The 15577-nt window shown below is 36.7% G+C and overlaps 3 protein-coding genes across 6 annotated transcripts; 1 reads left to right on the forward strand and 2 right to left on the reverse strand.

The window, feature by feature from the left end:
• Positions 1 to 3425: 3425 nt before the first annotated feature.
• Positions 3426 to 5904, reverse strand: ccdc25 (coiled-coil domain containing 25). Its single transcript, XM_039692189.2, has 9 exons — positions 5735 to 5904; positions 5440 to 5487; positions 5308 to 5347; positions 5166 to 5217; positions 5005 to 5080; positions 4826 to 4929; positions 4462 to 4664; positions 4007 to 4052; positions 3426 to 3922 (listed from the first exon to the last, which is right to left on the reverse strand). The coding sequence occupies exons 1-9, from the start codon at positions 5757 to 5759 to the stop codon at positions 3893 to 3895; spliced, it is 624 nt and encodes a 207-aa protein (XP_039548123.1). The 5' UTR covers positions 5760 to 5904; the 3' UTR covers positions 3426 to 3892.
• A 477-nt stretch (positions 5905 to 6381) lies between these two features.
• esco2 (establishment of sister chromatid cohesion N-acetyltransferase 2) lies at positions 6382 to 11921 on the forward strand. Of its 2 annotated transcripts, none has more exons than XM_039693372.2 (11): positions 6382 to 6520; positions 7018 to 7072; positions 7164 to 8061; positions 8142 to 8220; positions 8609 to 8645; positions 9313 to 9451; positions 9535 to 9666; positions 10702 to 10791; positions 10875 to 11018; positions 11108 to 11292; positions 11395 to 11921. In XM_039693372.2, the coding sequence occupies exons 2-11, from the start codon at positions 7029 to 7031 to the stop codon at positions 11525 to 11527; spliced, it is 1881 nt and encodes a 626-aa protein (XP_039549306.2). In that variant the 5' UTR covers positions 6382 to 6520; positions 7018 to 7028; the 3' UTR covers positions 11528 to 11921. The 2 variants fall into 2 exon arrangements, with proteins under 2 accessions (XP_039549306.2, XP_039549307.2); XM_039693373.2 differs by having other exon boundaries at positions 8612 to 8645.
• Positions 11922 to 12331: 410 nt separating this feature from the next.
• On the reverse strand, positions 12332 to 15178 carry pbk (PDZ binding kinase). Of its 3 annotated transcripts, none has more exons than XM_089118828.1 (8): positions 15160 to 15178; positions 14841 to 14913; positions 14577 to 14670; positions 14332 to 14471; positions 14078 to 14247; positions 13167 to 13296; positions 12903 to 13079; positions 12332 to 12804 (listed from the first exon to the last, which is right to left on the reverse strand). In XM_089118828.1, the coding sequence occupies exons 2-8, from the start codon at positions 14908 to 14910 to the stop codon at positions 12572 to 12574; spliced, it is 1014 nt and encodes a 337-aa protein (XP_088974954.1). In that variant the 5' UTR covers positions 14911 to 14913; positions 15160 to 15178; the 3' UTR covers positions 12332 to 12571. The 3 variants fall into 3 exon arrangements, with proteins under 3 accessions (XP_088974954.1, XP_039549308.2, XP_088974953.1); XM_039693374.2 differs by having other exon boundaries at positions 15090 to 15176; XM_089118827.1 differs by lacking the exon at positions 15160 to 15178 and adding an exon at positions 15131 to 15151.
• Between the last annotated feature and the right edge of the window lie 399 nt (positions 15179 to 15577).

The raw sequence follows: 15577 nt of genomic DNA on the forward strand, positions 1-15577 counted from the left end.
ATCATTTTTACTTGGTAGTTTGTCAGGGACTCCTTTTTATTCCGTCAGTAGGTTTCATCTTGTGGTGGCCACAGTTAAATATTATTCTCTTTAAAATCTAGGGAACTGGTGGGTTGTTTTACTCTTGACTACAAGTGAGATAAAGGCAAAGTCAGTTGAATGTGTTTCTCACTGTTACTCAGTAAAAATAGTGTAGGCTAATACTGCAAGTAAGCAAACATAACTCAGACAGGCAAATATAACATGAAATAGATTTTAGTCTGCTTGAATTTAGAGTTAGCATTCTGTGAAATAAAGTGTAGCCTACATTTCCACAGAATTTCATTTAGGCTGGTTGTCTAAACTAGCTGCAATTCACCCCATTTATTTCATTGTAACTCTGTGCTCTTGTATGACTTCTTTGCTCTCCAAATGCTCTAACCTTGACTAGAAATATTAATTGTAAGAACTGTTGAGTCCTGCTGGATTATTTGCAAGTGGTTTAGTAGGTAGGCCTACAAATCACATTGTAGACCGAGTTTTCCTTGCAAGAAAAATGTAAATTAGCACGATTAGCATGATTACCACAATTAGGCCACTACACAAGAACTACTTTGATCCAATGCAATGACTAAAACCTTCAAATTATTTAATCCTGGATATACTGATCCCCCAACACAAATAACTGACTGGGAACTGTTTCATTTGTCAGAATAATACTCAAGAGCCACTCAGATGCCCATCAAATTCCCAATGGCAGGTCAATACTGAACGTTACAAAAATCTGGCAGGGAATCTATTAAAATTTGATTAACTTAAACAACAATATCTTAACAGATTCCACAGTTAGATAAAGGGCAAGGTATAGAGGCCACATTTATTAGGAACAATGCAAAATATCACAAATTATACATGTCGCCTTAGATTCAACAATCAAATACAACAAAGAGCTGAGAAGAGAGCTTCTACAACTGATGAGCATGACACTAGAAAATGAATAAAAATTAGTTTTAAAAACCTCATTCAATGATGACATCGATAAGACTTAATGTGGAGAACCTGCAGGTAGTGAGAGACTTCATAAGGCTGCTACAATTTAAATTGATGAAAAAGTTCGAAAGTGTGCTGTTGTCCTCAATGACATCAAGCTTCTGGCACAGCTCAGTGGAGGTGACATGTTGGCTTTAGAGGCCAAGTATCATTCCAAATGTTTGGCCTCTGTAAAATAGGGCTAGATCCCAAATGACACCTCACCAGGTGAAGAGCAGTTAGGACCAGATGTATCTAGTATGGTCTTTGCATAACTTAATAATAATAATAATTCATTACATTTATATAGCGCTTTTTTCAGCACTCAAAGCGCTTTACATAGAGAGGGGAATCTCCTCAACCACCACCAGTGTGCAGCATCCACTTGGATGATGCGACGGCAGCCATATTGTGCCAGAACGCTCACCACACACCAGATTACTGGTGGAGAGAAGACAGAGTGATGAAGCCAATTGGTATATATATATAGATGATTAGGAGGCCATGATGGACAAAGGCCACTGGGCAAATTTGATTTGGCCAGGATGCCGGGGTTACATCCCTACTCTTTCAAAAGACATCCTGGGATTTTTAATGACCACAGAGAGTCAGGGCCTCGGTTAAACGTCTCATCACAACAGTATAGTGTCCCCATCACTTTACTGGGGTGTTAGGACCCACACAGACCACAGGGTGAGTGCCCCTTGCTGGCCTCACGAACACCTCTTCCAGCAGCAACCTGGCTTTCTCAGAAGGTCTCCCATCCAGGTACTAACCAAGCTCAGCCCTGCTTACTCTAGCATCAGTGGGCAACCAGTCTTGGGCTACAGGGTGATATGGCTGTTGGCTATATCATGTTGTAGTCTTTACAGAGATGAAAACTGTCCACATGTGGTCTGTCCACCAATGATGGGGGGGGGGGGTAATCTATTCACAACTGCAGCTATTGATAATGTTGATCATGATCCATCTTCAACAACATCTCCCTCTTTCAACATCCGTCTTCAGAGAGGAAAGGAGTGAGTCGAAACATTGTTTCATCTCATAAGCCATGATGCTTCAAAAACAATCTACCATTTGCCTCAAAACTATACAGATGTCTTCCCTGTCAACTACAACATTAAGACCTCATCTGTACCATCATCCCATGTTCAGTCCTTGAGCAGGCACAATGCTGGGTATATTAAGCAGGAGTTTGAATGGACAGAATGTGTCAGATCAACAAGTGACAAAGCTGGAGATCTCAGTTATTTGTCACGGGCTGCATACCATGCAACTCAATAGTCACTGGACATTGATGCCACCTGCATTACATCATGCACACAGTTGCAATGATCAGGCACTCAATGGATGTCATCAGAAATGCAATTAATCATTTGCATCCAGAGCAAATCCCTGTGAACCCCTTTGACCAGCCACTATTTGCCTTGGCCAAGCAAATACAGTGGAAATGGCCAAATTGATATGGTGAAATTGTGATTCTTTTTGGGGGTCTCCACATTGAGATGGCATTCTCGAGGACCAAGGAAGTGGTTGGGTAGAGGCTCTTGTTCAAGCAGACGTTACCACAACAGGCACAGCTGACTCTTTCTTAAAAGTGGCCCATGTTGCTCATACGAAGAGAAGTAACAGAGGCTGCATTGTACATTTTGCAATGTGCTGCATATGATAATTACATATGCATTCCTCCACTGATGTGCTGAGCTTTGATGAATGGTGCAAGAGGCAAAAAGATAAAAGATCAGCTCTTAATCACTTGTCACTATGATGTCTAATTTTGATCACATAACATGAATTTACAGATAATTCATGAACCCATGTATAGTAATATTTAGTAGAACAGGAGCAAATATTCAAACATATCTTATATTTTAAAGTTTAAAGATCTTCTATGTGAAAGTGTGCTCATATTTACATGAAATGTGTTATTTTATTTTATGTTTCTGGCAGCTTTTAATCCATTTTCCCATTACGAAATCCATATTTGGCGGCCATTTTGAAAAATGCCCGCCATGACCCCCAGGGGTCAAATTTCAAGCGCCTACGGTCCTAAATCTGATCAGACCCCCTTTGTGAGCCTTCCTACCAAATTTGATGCTTTTATCGCAAAGTGATCGATTTTTGCGCTTAACTGCCCCACTAGTAGCCTTTTCCCAGTGACAAAGTAACCCAAAGCAACGTATTTATCCTCAAATCGAATCGCTTGAGAGCAAAACACATTACTGAAAAGAAAACCTAAACAAAGTAAAACAGGTAATATTATGTAGTTTTCAGTCAACTGATTTTATATTCTAAATCATTTAACACATTTTAATGTGATTCTACATTCATCCAGGCCATCCATAGACCTGAATATTCAAGATAAAAAAGTGTGTGTGATATATAAATATACACACCATCAAACAAACAGAAAAGAATTGAGAATGTCAAAGATTTTTTTTTATTATTTTAGAACATCAAAAAAAAAAAAAAAGGAAATGTTTAAGAGCTTGTCGCTCAATGCTATCATTCCAGAAAGGCATCATTTATAAGCACAAATACCCTCAAGGTTTTAGTGTACACACAGGCATTAACATATCAACTGTGATTATCTTTTAATACGTTCAAAAACATCAACAAAAAAACTGAAGTACAGAATCAGCAGAGATTCTCAAATTCCTTTTGGTTAAATGAGCTGAATGAAAATCTACTCTTATCATTTCAGATTGCATTTCATTTTCAAAGGAATGACAAAGCAAGATGATCTAGAGCGCTCTTGGAATTGTGCTGATTCCTTTCGATTGCTTATTTCTGAAGCCCGCTATGACCTCTTTTTACAAACTTGAAGATACTGTGGGGGGGGGGAGATGGTGGTTCTTCTTTATCACAGATCCATTTATTTATTTTACATGAAGTCATCTGAATCATTGCCATCCTGCAGAGAAAAGTATAATTTCAAGTCATAACAGAATTTATGTCAATGCTCAGCAATATATATTAAACTCTAAGGACGTATTACCTCATTTGTGGTCATGTTGTCACTCTTCATGAGCGCTGAATAATTCCTGCAGGAAAGTAGATATTAAAAGGACTGATTATTAAATGTTATTTTTTTTACATTTAACATTTAAATTTTTGTATATACAGTGGATTTTTGTATACAAGTCTGAGACCACATTGAAAATATTGCACAAATATGTGAAGCTCAAATGCTGCAGTAAAAGTAAAAAAAAAAAAAAAAAATTGATTTAACAAATGTAAATTCTGAAAAGAGATTTTTTTTTACTCAAATTGTTTTGCTGATAATGTAATTTATAATGAAATAATAATTTAAAAAAAAAAAGCATTTTGCAAGCGGTCTCAAACCTTTGGATTCCAGTGTATTTTCTTTCTTTTTTTTTTAACCAAAAAACAAAACAAATGTTTGTGTTGAGGTTATACTATGTATCACAACATCTTAAAAATATGCAGCACCTTAATTCTTCCATCTCTTTTTTATTTCTTATTTCCTCCTTCTCTTTCCTCTTCTGATCTTGTATTTGAGCCTTCTTCTCATTTCTTTCCTCTCTGTCCCGAGACTCCTTCTCAGCGGCCAGATCAGGATAGCGCTCCTCTTTCGTTTTCTCTAGTCTGTTGACAATTTCGTTGATTTTCTTTTCTACCGTCACAATTTTCACCTGTTGATTTTGAATTTGCAATTATTTACAAGATTTCATAGTACAATGGTAATCCCTGAACACTTCAAAATTTTACTTTCTTATAGTTTCAATTATACAAAACAAGAATTGGTTGCAGTGTGCACAAAATCATGGTGCTTATTATCAAAGAAGCATCATACCTCCTTCTGCCGAAGGAAGCCTATCTGACCGACATCCATGTCTGCTGTTTTTTTCAGATTCCCCCATGGTGTGTAGACAACATTAATATTGTTCATTTTGCATCCTGTAAAAAAAATACAGTTGAGATCATACCTTCAAAACACTGTTAACAAACATGTTTCTCATAAAGATGCAGTACCTTGAATACTGTTGTTTTTGACCAGCTGGGCACAGTCAATCAGGACTTCTTTTGGTAAGTCTTCTATCGCTACACCCTTTAATCAATTAACAGTTGTCAACACAGAAATATTATAAATATTTATATCTGTAGGCTAAAATCCATTTCACTTCTCAAAATACCTTTGGCATCCTTAGATATACATGAGCAGACGAAAGCTTGTCCACATGGAACCTGGAATCACAGAAACATTAATTTTGGGTCAAAACTAGAAGAAAAATAATACTTAATTTGAGGTGTCAATCACCAAATGAATGTTCTCACCAAATATCTTCAGGCCATCCATACTTTATCAGATCTTCATCTGTTGAAAAACAAACACAGCTAAAAACGGTCTGCATAGCATAGAAGCATAGAAGACGGAAAAGTATTATTTATGATAAAACAAGCACTTACTTTCATATTTATCTTTGCCCATGTAGATGGTATAGGGCGGTGAGACGACTGTAAAAGATAGCATACATATTGCAACTTTTAAAAAGCACTGTTTATTCTTACTATCAAACTGAAGACACACTGAACCGCCAACAATATCATCTCACCATGTCAAGCTACACATATTGCAGTCCTTTTGTTGTATGCTCTATATTTTGTAGCATTTATTTTCAAGCATTATCATTATTTCGTATTCATACTGTCTTTGTTGACAACATAAACATGATCGTGCCTGGGCACATAATTCACTACTCACCCTCGCTTTTAAAGTAAAACACCATCTTTCCGCAAATACACAACCTTTAAAATGTATTCAAAAAAACAGTGAGCACATCAGAGGTAAATCATCTGAATCAGAGGCACATGTCATGTGTACCATCCATTCTGAGTCCGACCACAACAGGAACCAAGCATCGCTGCAAAGAAGTAGCGATTCCGAATCCCAATTCGTGACAGAATTGTTCGTTTGAATCGGATCTTTTCAATGAATTGGTTGATTCATATTGAACGATCCGAAGTTCCGAACTGTCCTGCAACTGAACTGCATAGTTCTGCCATAAAGATATGGTAAAAGTAGTTAGAGAGACCACTATGCGGTTCCGAATTCAGATACGTTTATCAACACAGACACGAATCAGAGTTTTTTTTTTAAATACTCATTAAAAAAATGCAGACTGATTTAAGATATTTTGTGTTTGATGTAGATGCAAAACATTTTTTAGATTCTAAATTACTTTATTTTTTAGAATAACTAAGTGGCAGCAATAAACTGAATTAGGAAACTTGAACTTACAGTCCGACAGGACCGGCTCTTTAAAACAAACTGAATCGAAAAGAAGAATTCAAAAGAATCGATTCAAATAGATGAATCTGACTTCCCATTACTAACCGGATGTTGTCATACAACATACGCTGTTTCCGTTTCCGTGACTCTGGCGCGCGGCGTTCAAAGTACTTCACGGGTGTGGGGAGTTTTGCCGCGATTATTTTTGTCCAGTGTTTTCACACAAATCAAAAAACAGAAGCGGATTTATTTGACTTGGTAAGTCATCAACTATATATATTGTTGTCGTGTCAGTATTTAAGTGGAATTTGTGATGATGATCATATCCAGCATGCGTTTTTAGGGAGATTTTGATTCTTGTCACTTGGCGCCTAGAAAATAATTGCGGTAAAAACAAGTGAGATGTGAAGTTGTATGCTGTGTGCTTTATACTCTTGGCCAAACTACATATATACATGTAACTTAGGTCCTGTATCATAGCAATACGTTTGACAGGAAAACATTCAGTTTGATTCTTTTAAATCGTTCAATTTAATGACACACAATATTACTACCGACGCAATTGAGAGTTTGTGTGTTAAAATATTGTGTACTAGATTTGCTCATCTTACTACTTAATATAATCTCAATTGGATTTAATGGCGGAAAAAACAATATTGCAGAAATATAAGAATGTTCCAGAAATGCACCCAGTGGCGTCCTATAGAATTGTTAGAAATCACTTCATGCTCTGATTCCCCGTCCTCTCATTTCAGGTGATTTGAAGATGTTATCCCGAAAAAGAAAACATGCCTCCCCTGATGCTGAAGGGTATGTGGTGTAGTTTTGTTTGATTGTGAAATGTTCTTAGCTCTTATGACTCAAACTGCAAACCTTTTTTTTCCTTTGTAACCCTCCTCAGTAACCCATCTAAGAAACAAATAATAAGCCCGAGAAGTTCTCCGAGAAGGACAACACGACACAAAGAGAACATTCCCATCTCGCTGACATCACCCCAAAAAATTCTCAGTACACCTAAGAAGATGCAGAGAACCTCTTCACTAGAGTCTCCTCCAAAACGGATCTCGCCACGCAAAACGATATTGGGAGCAAAATCTTTCTACAGCAAGCAAAAGCCCCTTTATCTCACACCTCTTGAAAGGAAACTGTTGAAGGAAACCAAGTCTCTGCAGTCAGCCCCTAGCAAAGAGCCGTCACACCCCCCTTCAACTGCTGAGAATCCTGTTAAAAAACCAGTGAGGGGGGTTCAGAAGAAGAGCCGCGTCACTGGTCCACAGTCTAACTTGAAAGGTTACTTTACTGCTAAACCCAAAGGGAAAAGTCCCTCTGACACACAAACGGATCAGTCGTCAAAGGTCACGGTTCCTGCCATTTCATTTAGCTCTATGAAATCCAAAGGTAAACCCAAGCTTGTTGTGGGAGCAGCTTTCTTCAGCACTGGAAAAAAGGCCAATTCATTGTACAAGAAGTCTGCACAGAACTCAAAGCCTAAACAGCCCTCAACTTACGAGAAACCCAACTCCCAGAAACCTGTGAAGAAGAAGGAAGTGACGTCAGCGCCAGGACAGCGTTCCCCAGTCCGCCGTGCCGTCTTCTTAAAAAAACACCCGGAAGTGGACGACACAGCCAGAGCTACCAATGATGAAGATGCTGAGAGCAGCGAGTCAAAACAAGTGCTGAGAAGTCCAGAGAATATGTCTCCTCTGGTCCTGGCTGATTTGCATGGTATTACTAAAGACTTGAAGGTGATCTTGAGGAGATCTGTTACCCCAAACAATTCCTTTGAAGCTGGTAACCAGGTAAGATTGAACTATTGAATTATCTGTTAATAACTTCAAAGCTTTCATTATCTGTTTCTCAAAATGAAAATGTTTTTCAGGATTCGCCCTCTAAAACTGATTCAGTGTTTGATGTGAGCGACATTCCATCAGAACACAACAGCTCTCATGATGATGATGGTAACTTAAAATCCTCCTATCTATCTATCTATCTATCTATCTATCTATCTATCTATCTATCTATCTATCTATCTATCTATATAGTGTATAATCTTATCTGTCTCTCTGCCTACTAGTTTCTAATTAGAAAATAATTTAATATTAAATAGCCTAACTAATATTTTTTTTTGATAATCGTATAAATTAAGGTAAATTAACTACATACTATTAATCTACAAATGATCTTTCTATATATATATATATATATATATGTGTGTGTGTGTGTGTATAAATCTATATATTATTGACTGTTTACATATACATCACATATATGTGTGTGTGTATGAAAACTGTCAATAAAATCTGATATTTTTTAAAAGATGATTTATTATTATTACTCTCTGTTTAGAAGAGTCTACTGTATATCCCATCTTTGGCACTAAAAGGTAAGTCCATCATATACTAATATTTCCCCTAATGCAGTTGTGGCAAAATATTGTAAACAATCAAATGTATAGCTCTATAAAACTAGTGTGATATAATAACTAATTAACTTGATTTTGCTGTGTTATATTCTTTTTCATAGTTAAAGGAGAACTCCGGCGCAAAATGAACCTTTGGTCTAATTACACTTTGGTACCTAGTTGAATCATATGGAATGTAAAGAGTTTTATCTCTAGTATATGGGGGCATATAATAAGTAAAGAGAAATCAGTAGTTAATGCCACTAACAAGGCTCAAAATAGGGTCCCTAGATGCAAAACGAAGCATTGAGAACTTTGACAAGTCGAACCAATATCTTCTTATTAAATGGTCTGTACACTTACAAAGTTCTCAATGCTTCGTTTTGCATGTTAGTGGTATTAACTAGCGGTTTCTCTTTACTTATTATATGCCCCCATATACTAGCGCTAGCATATACGCTAAACAGTTTTTAGAAATAAAACTCTTTACATTCGATTATCATGAAAACAAATCTCAGAGAACGGTCGACTAGGTACCGATGTGTAATTTAGACCAAAGGTTCATTTTGCAACAGAGTTCTCCTTTAATGTCATGACCATGTAAAGGCAATAAACTTGAACCTTATTAGTTGTTCTTTCTTGGTCTTAGATCTCAGAAAAAAGGGATTTTGTCACCACCACTGAACACCAGCACTCCTGCTCTGACTGGCACTCCTGCTTTCAAGGCCAAAGAGAGGAGTGCTTTGAGAAGAGAGATGAAGAAGCAAACGGATAACCAGCTCATCATTGTGAGTAGAAGGTGCAGTTGTTAAATGGAAATAAATGTGTGGTTCTTCACCTCTTGTTAATGGTTAATGTGTCTGCTCTTTAGGATGCTGGTCAAAAGCAGTTTGGCGCTACTTCATGCGGGTCCTGTGGGATGCTGTACAGCACAGATAGTCCCGAGGACAATTTCCAGCACACTCAGTTCCATCAGCGCTTCTTGGACACCATTAAGTTTGTGGTGAGCCGTCATGATGTTGTCATCAATGCAGTTTACTAGGGCTGGGCAATAAATATCGATTTCTCGATATTAATCGATTCTCATTTTTACGAACCAATATCGATTCTTAAATCTCAAGAATTGATTAGTCATCCTGTTTCATTTGAATGAATGGAAACATTGTCTCGCGTCTGCGCGCATCCAAAAAATCGCAATAATCTTTGTCCTTTGTTACTATTGATATGAAACAGTCTCAATTTTCAAATTACATCCATTTTTTTTAGAAATTCAAAAACATATATAACGTTTTGGCGCTGTGGTGTGAGATCGCTTTAGCACAGCTCAAGAGAAGCAGCAGCGCTGATCTCTCTTCCGGCTTAATAATACCAGTCACAGCGCGAAATAAACATGAATGAGCCTCTGAAAGTATGTTAAAAGATAGAGTACAACTTATCGAAATCCGTATCATGTCACATTGATTCACTCAATCAGCGTTTTAACTGTGGAAAGACGTCAGTTAAGCAGCTTGTAATCAATGTCATCGTCATATTTACCTCAGAAAACCCACATAAACTCGTTAGTCAGCTAGAAAAAATAACTCTAGAGAGGAGCATTTTGCAAAATGTATACACCATATTACATATGCATTATAATCTTAATGTTCTTCAATATTGAATGCATATTTGAATAAATCTGGCACGTTTTTATGACAGCCACCATTTAAATGTTTATATTTCATACAATCTTCCTATTATAAAAATAAATAAAAGTGTAATTTAAGTGTTTGTATAGCTACAAAACAGTTCATTATTACCGTCATATTAGGCTAATGAAGCCTATAGGCTACAACTAGACTCCCATAGTTTACAGCATTAGTTAAGAGATTTGATTTCCTTGAGAAAATTTGCCATTTATTGTAACTGATATCTAAAATAATCAATATTGAATTGAATCGAAATCGATTCAAATTGTGAAATTTGTGTCAATACCCAGCCCTACAGTTTACCGATTCTGCTACAAAAATGTTGCAATGTCACATGAATTTGTATGTTTTAGGGTTGGAAAAAGGAGAGGGTTGTGGCAGAGTTCTGGGATGGAAAGATTATTCTTGTTCTTCCTGAGGATCCAAAGTATGCCACAAAAAAGGTATGCTGGTAGTTGGTTAGAGCTTAAACACTTCTTCTGCCAAGCTAAATCAATATTTTCTAACTTTTACTGCTTTGTTCCAGGCAGAGGACGTGAGACGGATCGCGGACAGTGAGTTGGGCTTTCAGCAGATCACACTGAGTAGCCCGAGCTCGGCTAAAACCTACCTTTTCATTAACAGTGACAGAATGGTTGTGGGATGTCTGGTGGCTGAGAGTATTAGACAGGCGAGTCTTGGTCTACCTGAAGACTTTACCTCAGAATGGCAGTGATGAACTAAAGTAAAACTGATATTACTGAACCCAATGTTTTCCAGGCCTTTCGTGTGCTGGAGCAGCCAGAGAAACCCAAAGACATGAACAAGGAGGATTTCATGGAGCGCCACAGAGCTTGGTGCTGCTCTACCGTGCCGGAAAAGGCCCTCTGTGGCGTCAGTCGCATCTGGGTCTTCAGTCTGATGAGGAGGAAGGGCATCGCCACTCGCCTTATGGACACTGTCAGGTACCAAACATTTTCAGTGCATTAATAAGATGAAAGGTCTTATAGTGGGAGTTAGCATACATTACTTTAGGTATATAAAACTATTGTTTCTTACCAAATCAGGAATTCTTTCATGTACGGGAGCCATCTGACCAAAGAAGAAATTGCCTTTTCTGACCCAACACCAGAGGGGAAGCTGTTTGCTACAAACTACTGCCAGACACCAACATTTTTGGTGTACAACTTCATCAGTTAAACTGTTAAAGGAAAAACAACTACACTTGGTTTTAGTTTGACTGCATTTGTTAATGCGTTTGTAAGTTTTTACAGAGTTTTTAATAGATTAAAAAAAAAAAAGTTATACGTTCAAGTGAAGTTCAGCCTAATATGATGAGCATCTCATTTTACTGTGTTTTAGAGATTGATGTTTTGCCTTTAATGCCGAGTACACAAATTCATATTTAAGGCATGTTTTACTTCAGCACAAATACTGGCTGATTATTGTAAGCTATCAGGTTCTAAAGATTCCTGTTTGGAAAATTAGGCTGTCATAATTCCTTAAAGTTGGTTGTAAAATGAGCAAAAACGTTCGGTTGAACTGCTACTCGCTTTGTACATATTTTTTTAAAATAAATGGTCTTGTTCATGTATTTTGTCTTGTAATTATGAATCAAGTTGAGTTATACAGCTTAGGTGACTGATCACTAAGTTTTCACTTTATATAGTTTTGTGGTGCAATGACATTTTAAAATATATTTCTAATAGTTTTTTTTTTTCCCAATTTGTCTGCCCATACGAACTTGTATGCATTCAACAAGAATTAGCTAAATGCTTTAAATTGAGCATAGGTTTCAAACTTGAATAATAAAAAATCTTAAATCAAAAACTTTTTATTAGTTCTGTTCCATAAGTAATTGCAAGGTACTAACCCCCTGAACCACCTCTTAAACCAGGGTTTCTTAATTTCTAAGTTGAACCCCAAAAAATAAGCGTGTCAGTAAGAACTTATATTCTCATCAAGCAATGAGTCAGGTGTGCTGATTTTATAGACAGACCATAGTTCAAATAGACACTTTAATTCAAATTGCACTATAACTACAGTATCTAGGAAATGCCTGAACGTCAATAGAGTACATACGAACATATTTAACATGACAAAATCCTCAACAGAAAAATATTTACAATGTGACAAAGAAACAGTTCACAAAGTAAAATTATAGACACAAAAGCAGAGCAGAAACCAGACCCAACCTGTAAACATACCAATATATTTTACATTGATGGGAATGGATTAGTGAATTTAATCAATTACAATGACATTGTTTTTGTCACAAAGCTGGTTGTTTAATTCCAGCACCTGAACGATGTGAGCTGCAGAGGGTCTTTTATGAGGGTCTTCCTCAGTACAGAGACAGAAGAGCTCCACCATCTTCTGGTAAGACCCTCCAAGAGTAGCTGCGTCCAAAGCCGGTCGAGTTCCCAGCCTCTCATAATACGCATCTTCATCAAAACCATCCTCATCGAAGGAGTCATCTAAGAAAAAGACAGAATAGATGATTTGAAAAAGTGTTAAATCTACTCGCTATAGGATATTATAAAACATCACATGGATTTGATTACAGTAACTTTACCATCATCACCACTCTCAGTGTCCAGCAACTCCAGGTGAGGAACAGAAAGTGTCATCATCTCCCACAGCGTGAGTCCATATGCAAAGATATCAGCTTTGTCTGTTATAATCCCATCCTCCAAGGCTTCCTTAGGTTTCCACGGCTCCGTTCCGATGTAATGGGCCTTTGGATCGCTCACTGAGGAAAGATAGGTTTGAAATTATAATTTAATATAGTGGATCTTAAAAAAAGGAGGTACATTAATCATGTTAAATCTTTTCATACCCTGCATGTTTTCATCTAGTGGCAGTGACACACCAACATCGCAGATTTTGATGCTTTCAAAGTCGCCCTTGATGACAACATTGCATGACTTCATGTCTCCATGCAAAAGCCTTTTCTCATTATGCAGATACTGAAGAATGACAACACTAAAACAGTTGTAGATTACAACTTTTTCCAAAATCAAATGTAATTATTATGTAAAGTCCTGTTCACACAAGGATGATAATTATAACGTTAACAATAATAGTGTCTACACCTACACCCAATATCGTTGTGTATTTATAAGTATGTGCCGCAGTTATATCATCTGGCTCTAAAATCCAAATGAATTATAGATGCTTGATTCTGCCACTGAATAAAAAATAAAAGGTAATTGTGACTTTACATCTCGCAATTCTGAGAAAAAGTCTGAATTATTGCAGGAAAATATCAGAATTGTGATATTTGTTAACTTCTTAAAACTGGACTTTATAACTAGCAATTCTGACTCTTTTCCCTCACAATTGCGACTATTTTTTCAGAATTTCAAGTTTATATCTCGCAGTTCTTCTGACTTTGTAACTCGCAATTGTGAGTTTATACCTCATAATTCTGATGGGGGAAAAAAGTCACAATTAGCATTGGTATTTTTTATTCCATGGTGGAATAAAGTTTCCATACTCACCAGCTGGAAAATATCGCTGTGAAAATGATTCCAACAATATCGTTCCTCTGTGCAGTTATCATTATTGTTATGGTGTGGGCTCCGCTATTGTTTTACACTTATAACGACTTTTAAAACTATATCTTTGTTATATAGTAATTGTCCTTGGTGCAACAAGGCCTTAAAAACATCAACAGCCTTAGTTTAGTTATTGTACTGGGTGTGAACAGGCCTTAAAAGTACATTTACAAATGACCCACAACCACACCTGTAAACCACGTGCGACGTGAAGAGCCACTTTTTCAATAGTGGCCACTGGAAATGCCTGAAGACCCTCTTCATTTCTTTTCTCAATGAGGTCATTCAGAGACTGCTCTCCACCGTACTCCATCGCTAGACACTTGGAGCCGTCCTTTGCTGTGGTAAAAGCTCTGAAGCCTTAAAAAAATAATTACAAAAAAGACATTTGACTTATAATCCTTATATTTAACTTTACCTGTAATATTTTAAAGAAATACTTGCCAACAATATTGGGGTGGTGCAGGTCTTTTAAGACCTTTGCCTCCTCGCTCAGACGCTTCTGATAAACATTCATTTGACTTTTTTCACACTTGCTGTTGATCTTCTTAATGGCCCATGGTGAATGATTTTGCTTGCCCATCCTGATGATAACATTATCATAGATGTTTCAAATTGTACATTAACCATTACATTCACATGGAGTAACGTTAGGTAGTACAAATATACATCAAATATTATATATGAACCTGTTCATGAGATAGACATTGACTCCAGTCCCGCAGCCGAGCTTCTTCATAAAGGGAGAGGCAGGAATGGTGACCGGGGTTCCACATGCACCGACTGATAACAAACAACACATTGAAGCTAGTTTTAACTAAAGTTAACTTACTTTAACCAACGACCACATTTGGATCAAAACCATCTCGATGATGAGAAAGAAAATATAACTTGTAAATAATATATGTAGCAGCGTACTTATAGTATCAAACGTTTAAATACCGGCACTCTACCTGGACTTTTCACTTTTGCAGGCTTGCAAGGCGTTTTAAAGGCACCAGGTGATTCTTTGTTGGCCTCCATTGTCTAAAATGAAAGAACAAATGATTATATTTTTGTTAGCAACAGCACAATTCGTACGACAGACGTTAGACAAAAGTTTAGTCACGCTATACGTTACACAACCAATTAAACACAAAAAAATAAACCACAATTCGTAATATAACATATATATATAATGTGAAACATTTATTTTTAATTACAATAGAGATGCTGAAAAACGCGCCCGTAATTCAAAATTCACCGGTTTGGTTGACGTCAAACTCTACGTACCGCAAGCAACAGTGTCCGTAGAGGGACAAAACTGATTGCGTGGGTTTTCGTTTATTTTTTCGTCCTTTTCCTAAGTTCCTTCTCCTGTGTTACTCAACATCTTTTAATCACTTTAGAACATTGTTATACCATTATTTCATACTAAATATATTTTGAAAAAGATATAATGACATATTGCATGATTAATAATTATTATTATTCCCATTATACTTAGCCTACATAAAGGTTTCCCTTAGCATTATTCTATTCAGGGTTGTTATTGTTAAATAAAACTATTAACAAATTTGTGTTAATCAAAATAAAGTTGAAATGAAATATAAAAAGATGAAACACATTGAAATGAGATTAAGCTGAAGCACTAAAAATTAAACATTAATAGTTAAAATAAAAGCCGATTTAAAAGGTCAGTGTTGTTTCA

This window comes from Pimephales promelas, chromosome 13 (assembly GCF_988280905.1).
Source record: "Pimephales promelas chromosome 13, fPimPro1.hap1.1, whole genome shotgun sequence".
NCBI lineage: Eukaryota > Metazoa > Chordata > Actinopteri > Cypriniformes > Leuciscidae > Pimephales > Pimephales promelas.

Excerpts from the sequence above, each read along its gene's own strand:
- ccdc25 (XM_039692189.2), bottom strand. The coding sequence starts at position 5,759 with ATGGTGTTTTACTTTAAAAGCGAGG. Across the intron at positions 5,488-5,734 it reads GTTTTACTTTAAAAGCGAGG|TCGTCTCACCGCCCTATACC; the intron begins GTGAGTAGTGAA and ends TATCTTTTACAG. Across the intron at positions 4,665-4,825 it reads GCTTCCTTCGGCAGAAGGAG|GTGAAAATTGTGACGGTAGA; the intron begins GTATGATGCTTC and ends CAAAATCAACAG.
- esco2 (XM_039693372.2), top strand. The coding sequence starts at position 7,029 with ATGTTATCCCGAAAAAGAAAACATGCCTCCCCTGATGCTGAAGG. Across the intron at positions 10,792-10,874 it reads CAAAGTATGCCACAAAAAAG|GCAGAGGACGTGAGACGGAT; the intron begins GTATGCTGGTAG and ends GCTTTGTTCCAG. Across the intron at positions 11,019-11,107 it reads TGGCTGAGAGTATTAGACAG|GCCTTTCGTGTGCTGGAGCA; the intron begins GCGAGTCTTGGT and ends AATGTTTTCCAG.
- pbk (XM_089118828.1), bottom strand. The coding sequence starts at position 14,910 with ATGGAGGCCAACAAAGAATCACCTGGTGCCTTTAAAACGCCTTGCAAG. Across the intron at positions 14,248-14,331 it reads GCACCACCCCAATATTGTTG|GCTTCAGAGCTTTTACCACA; the intron begins GCAAGTATTTCT and ends TATTTTTTTAAG. Across the intron at positions 13,297-14,077 it reads ACGTCGCACGTGGTTTACAG|TATCTGCATAATGAGAAAAG; the intron begins GTGTGGTTGTGG and ends GTCATTCTTCAG.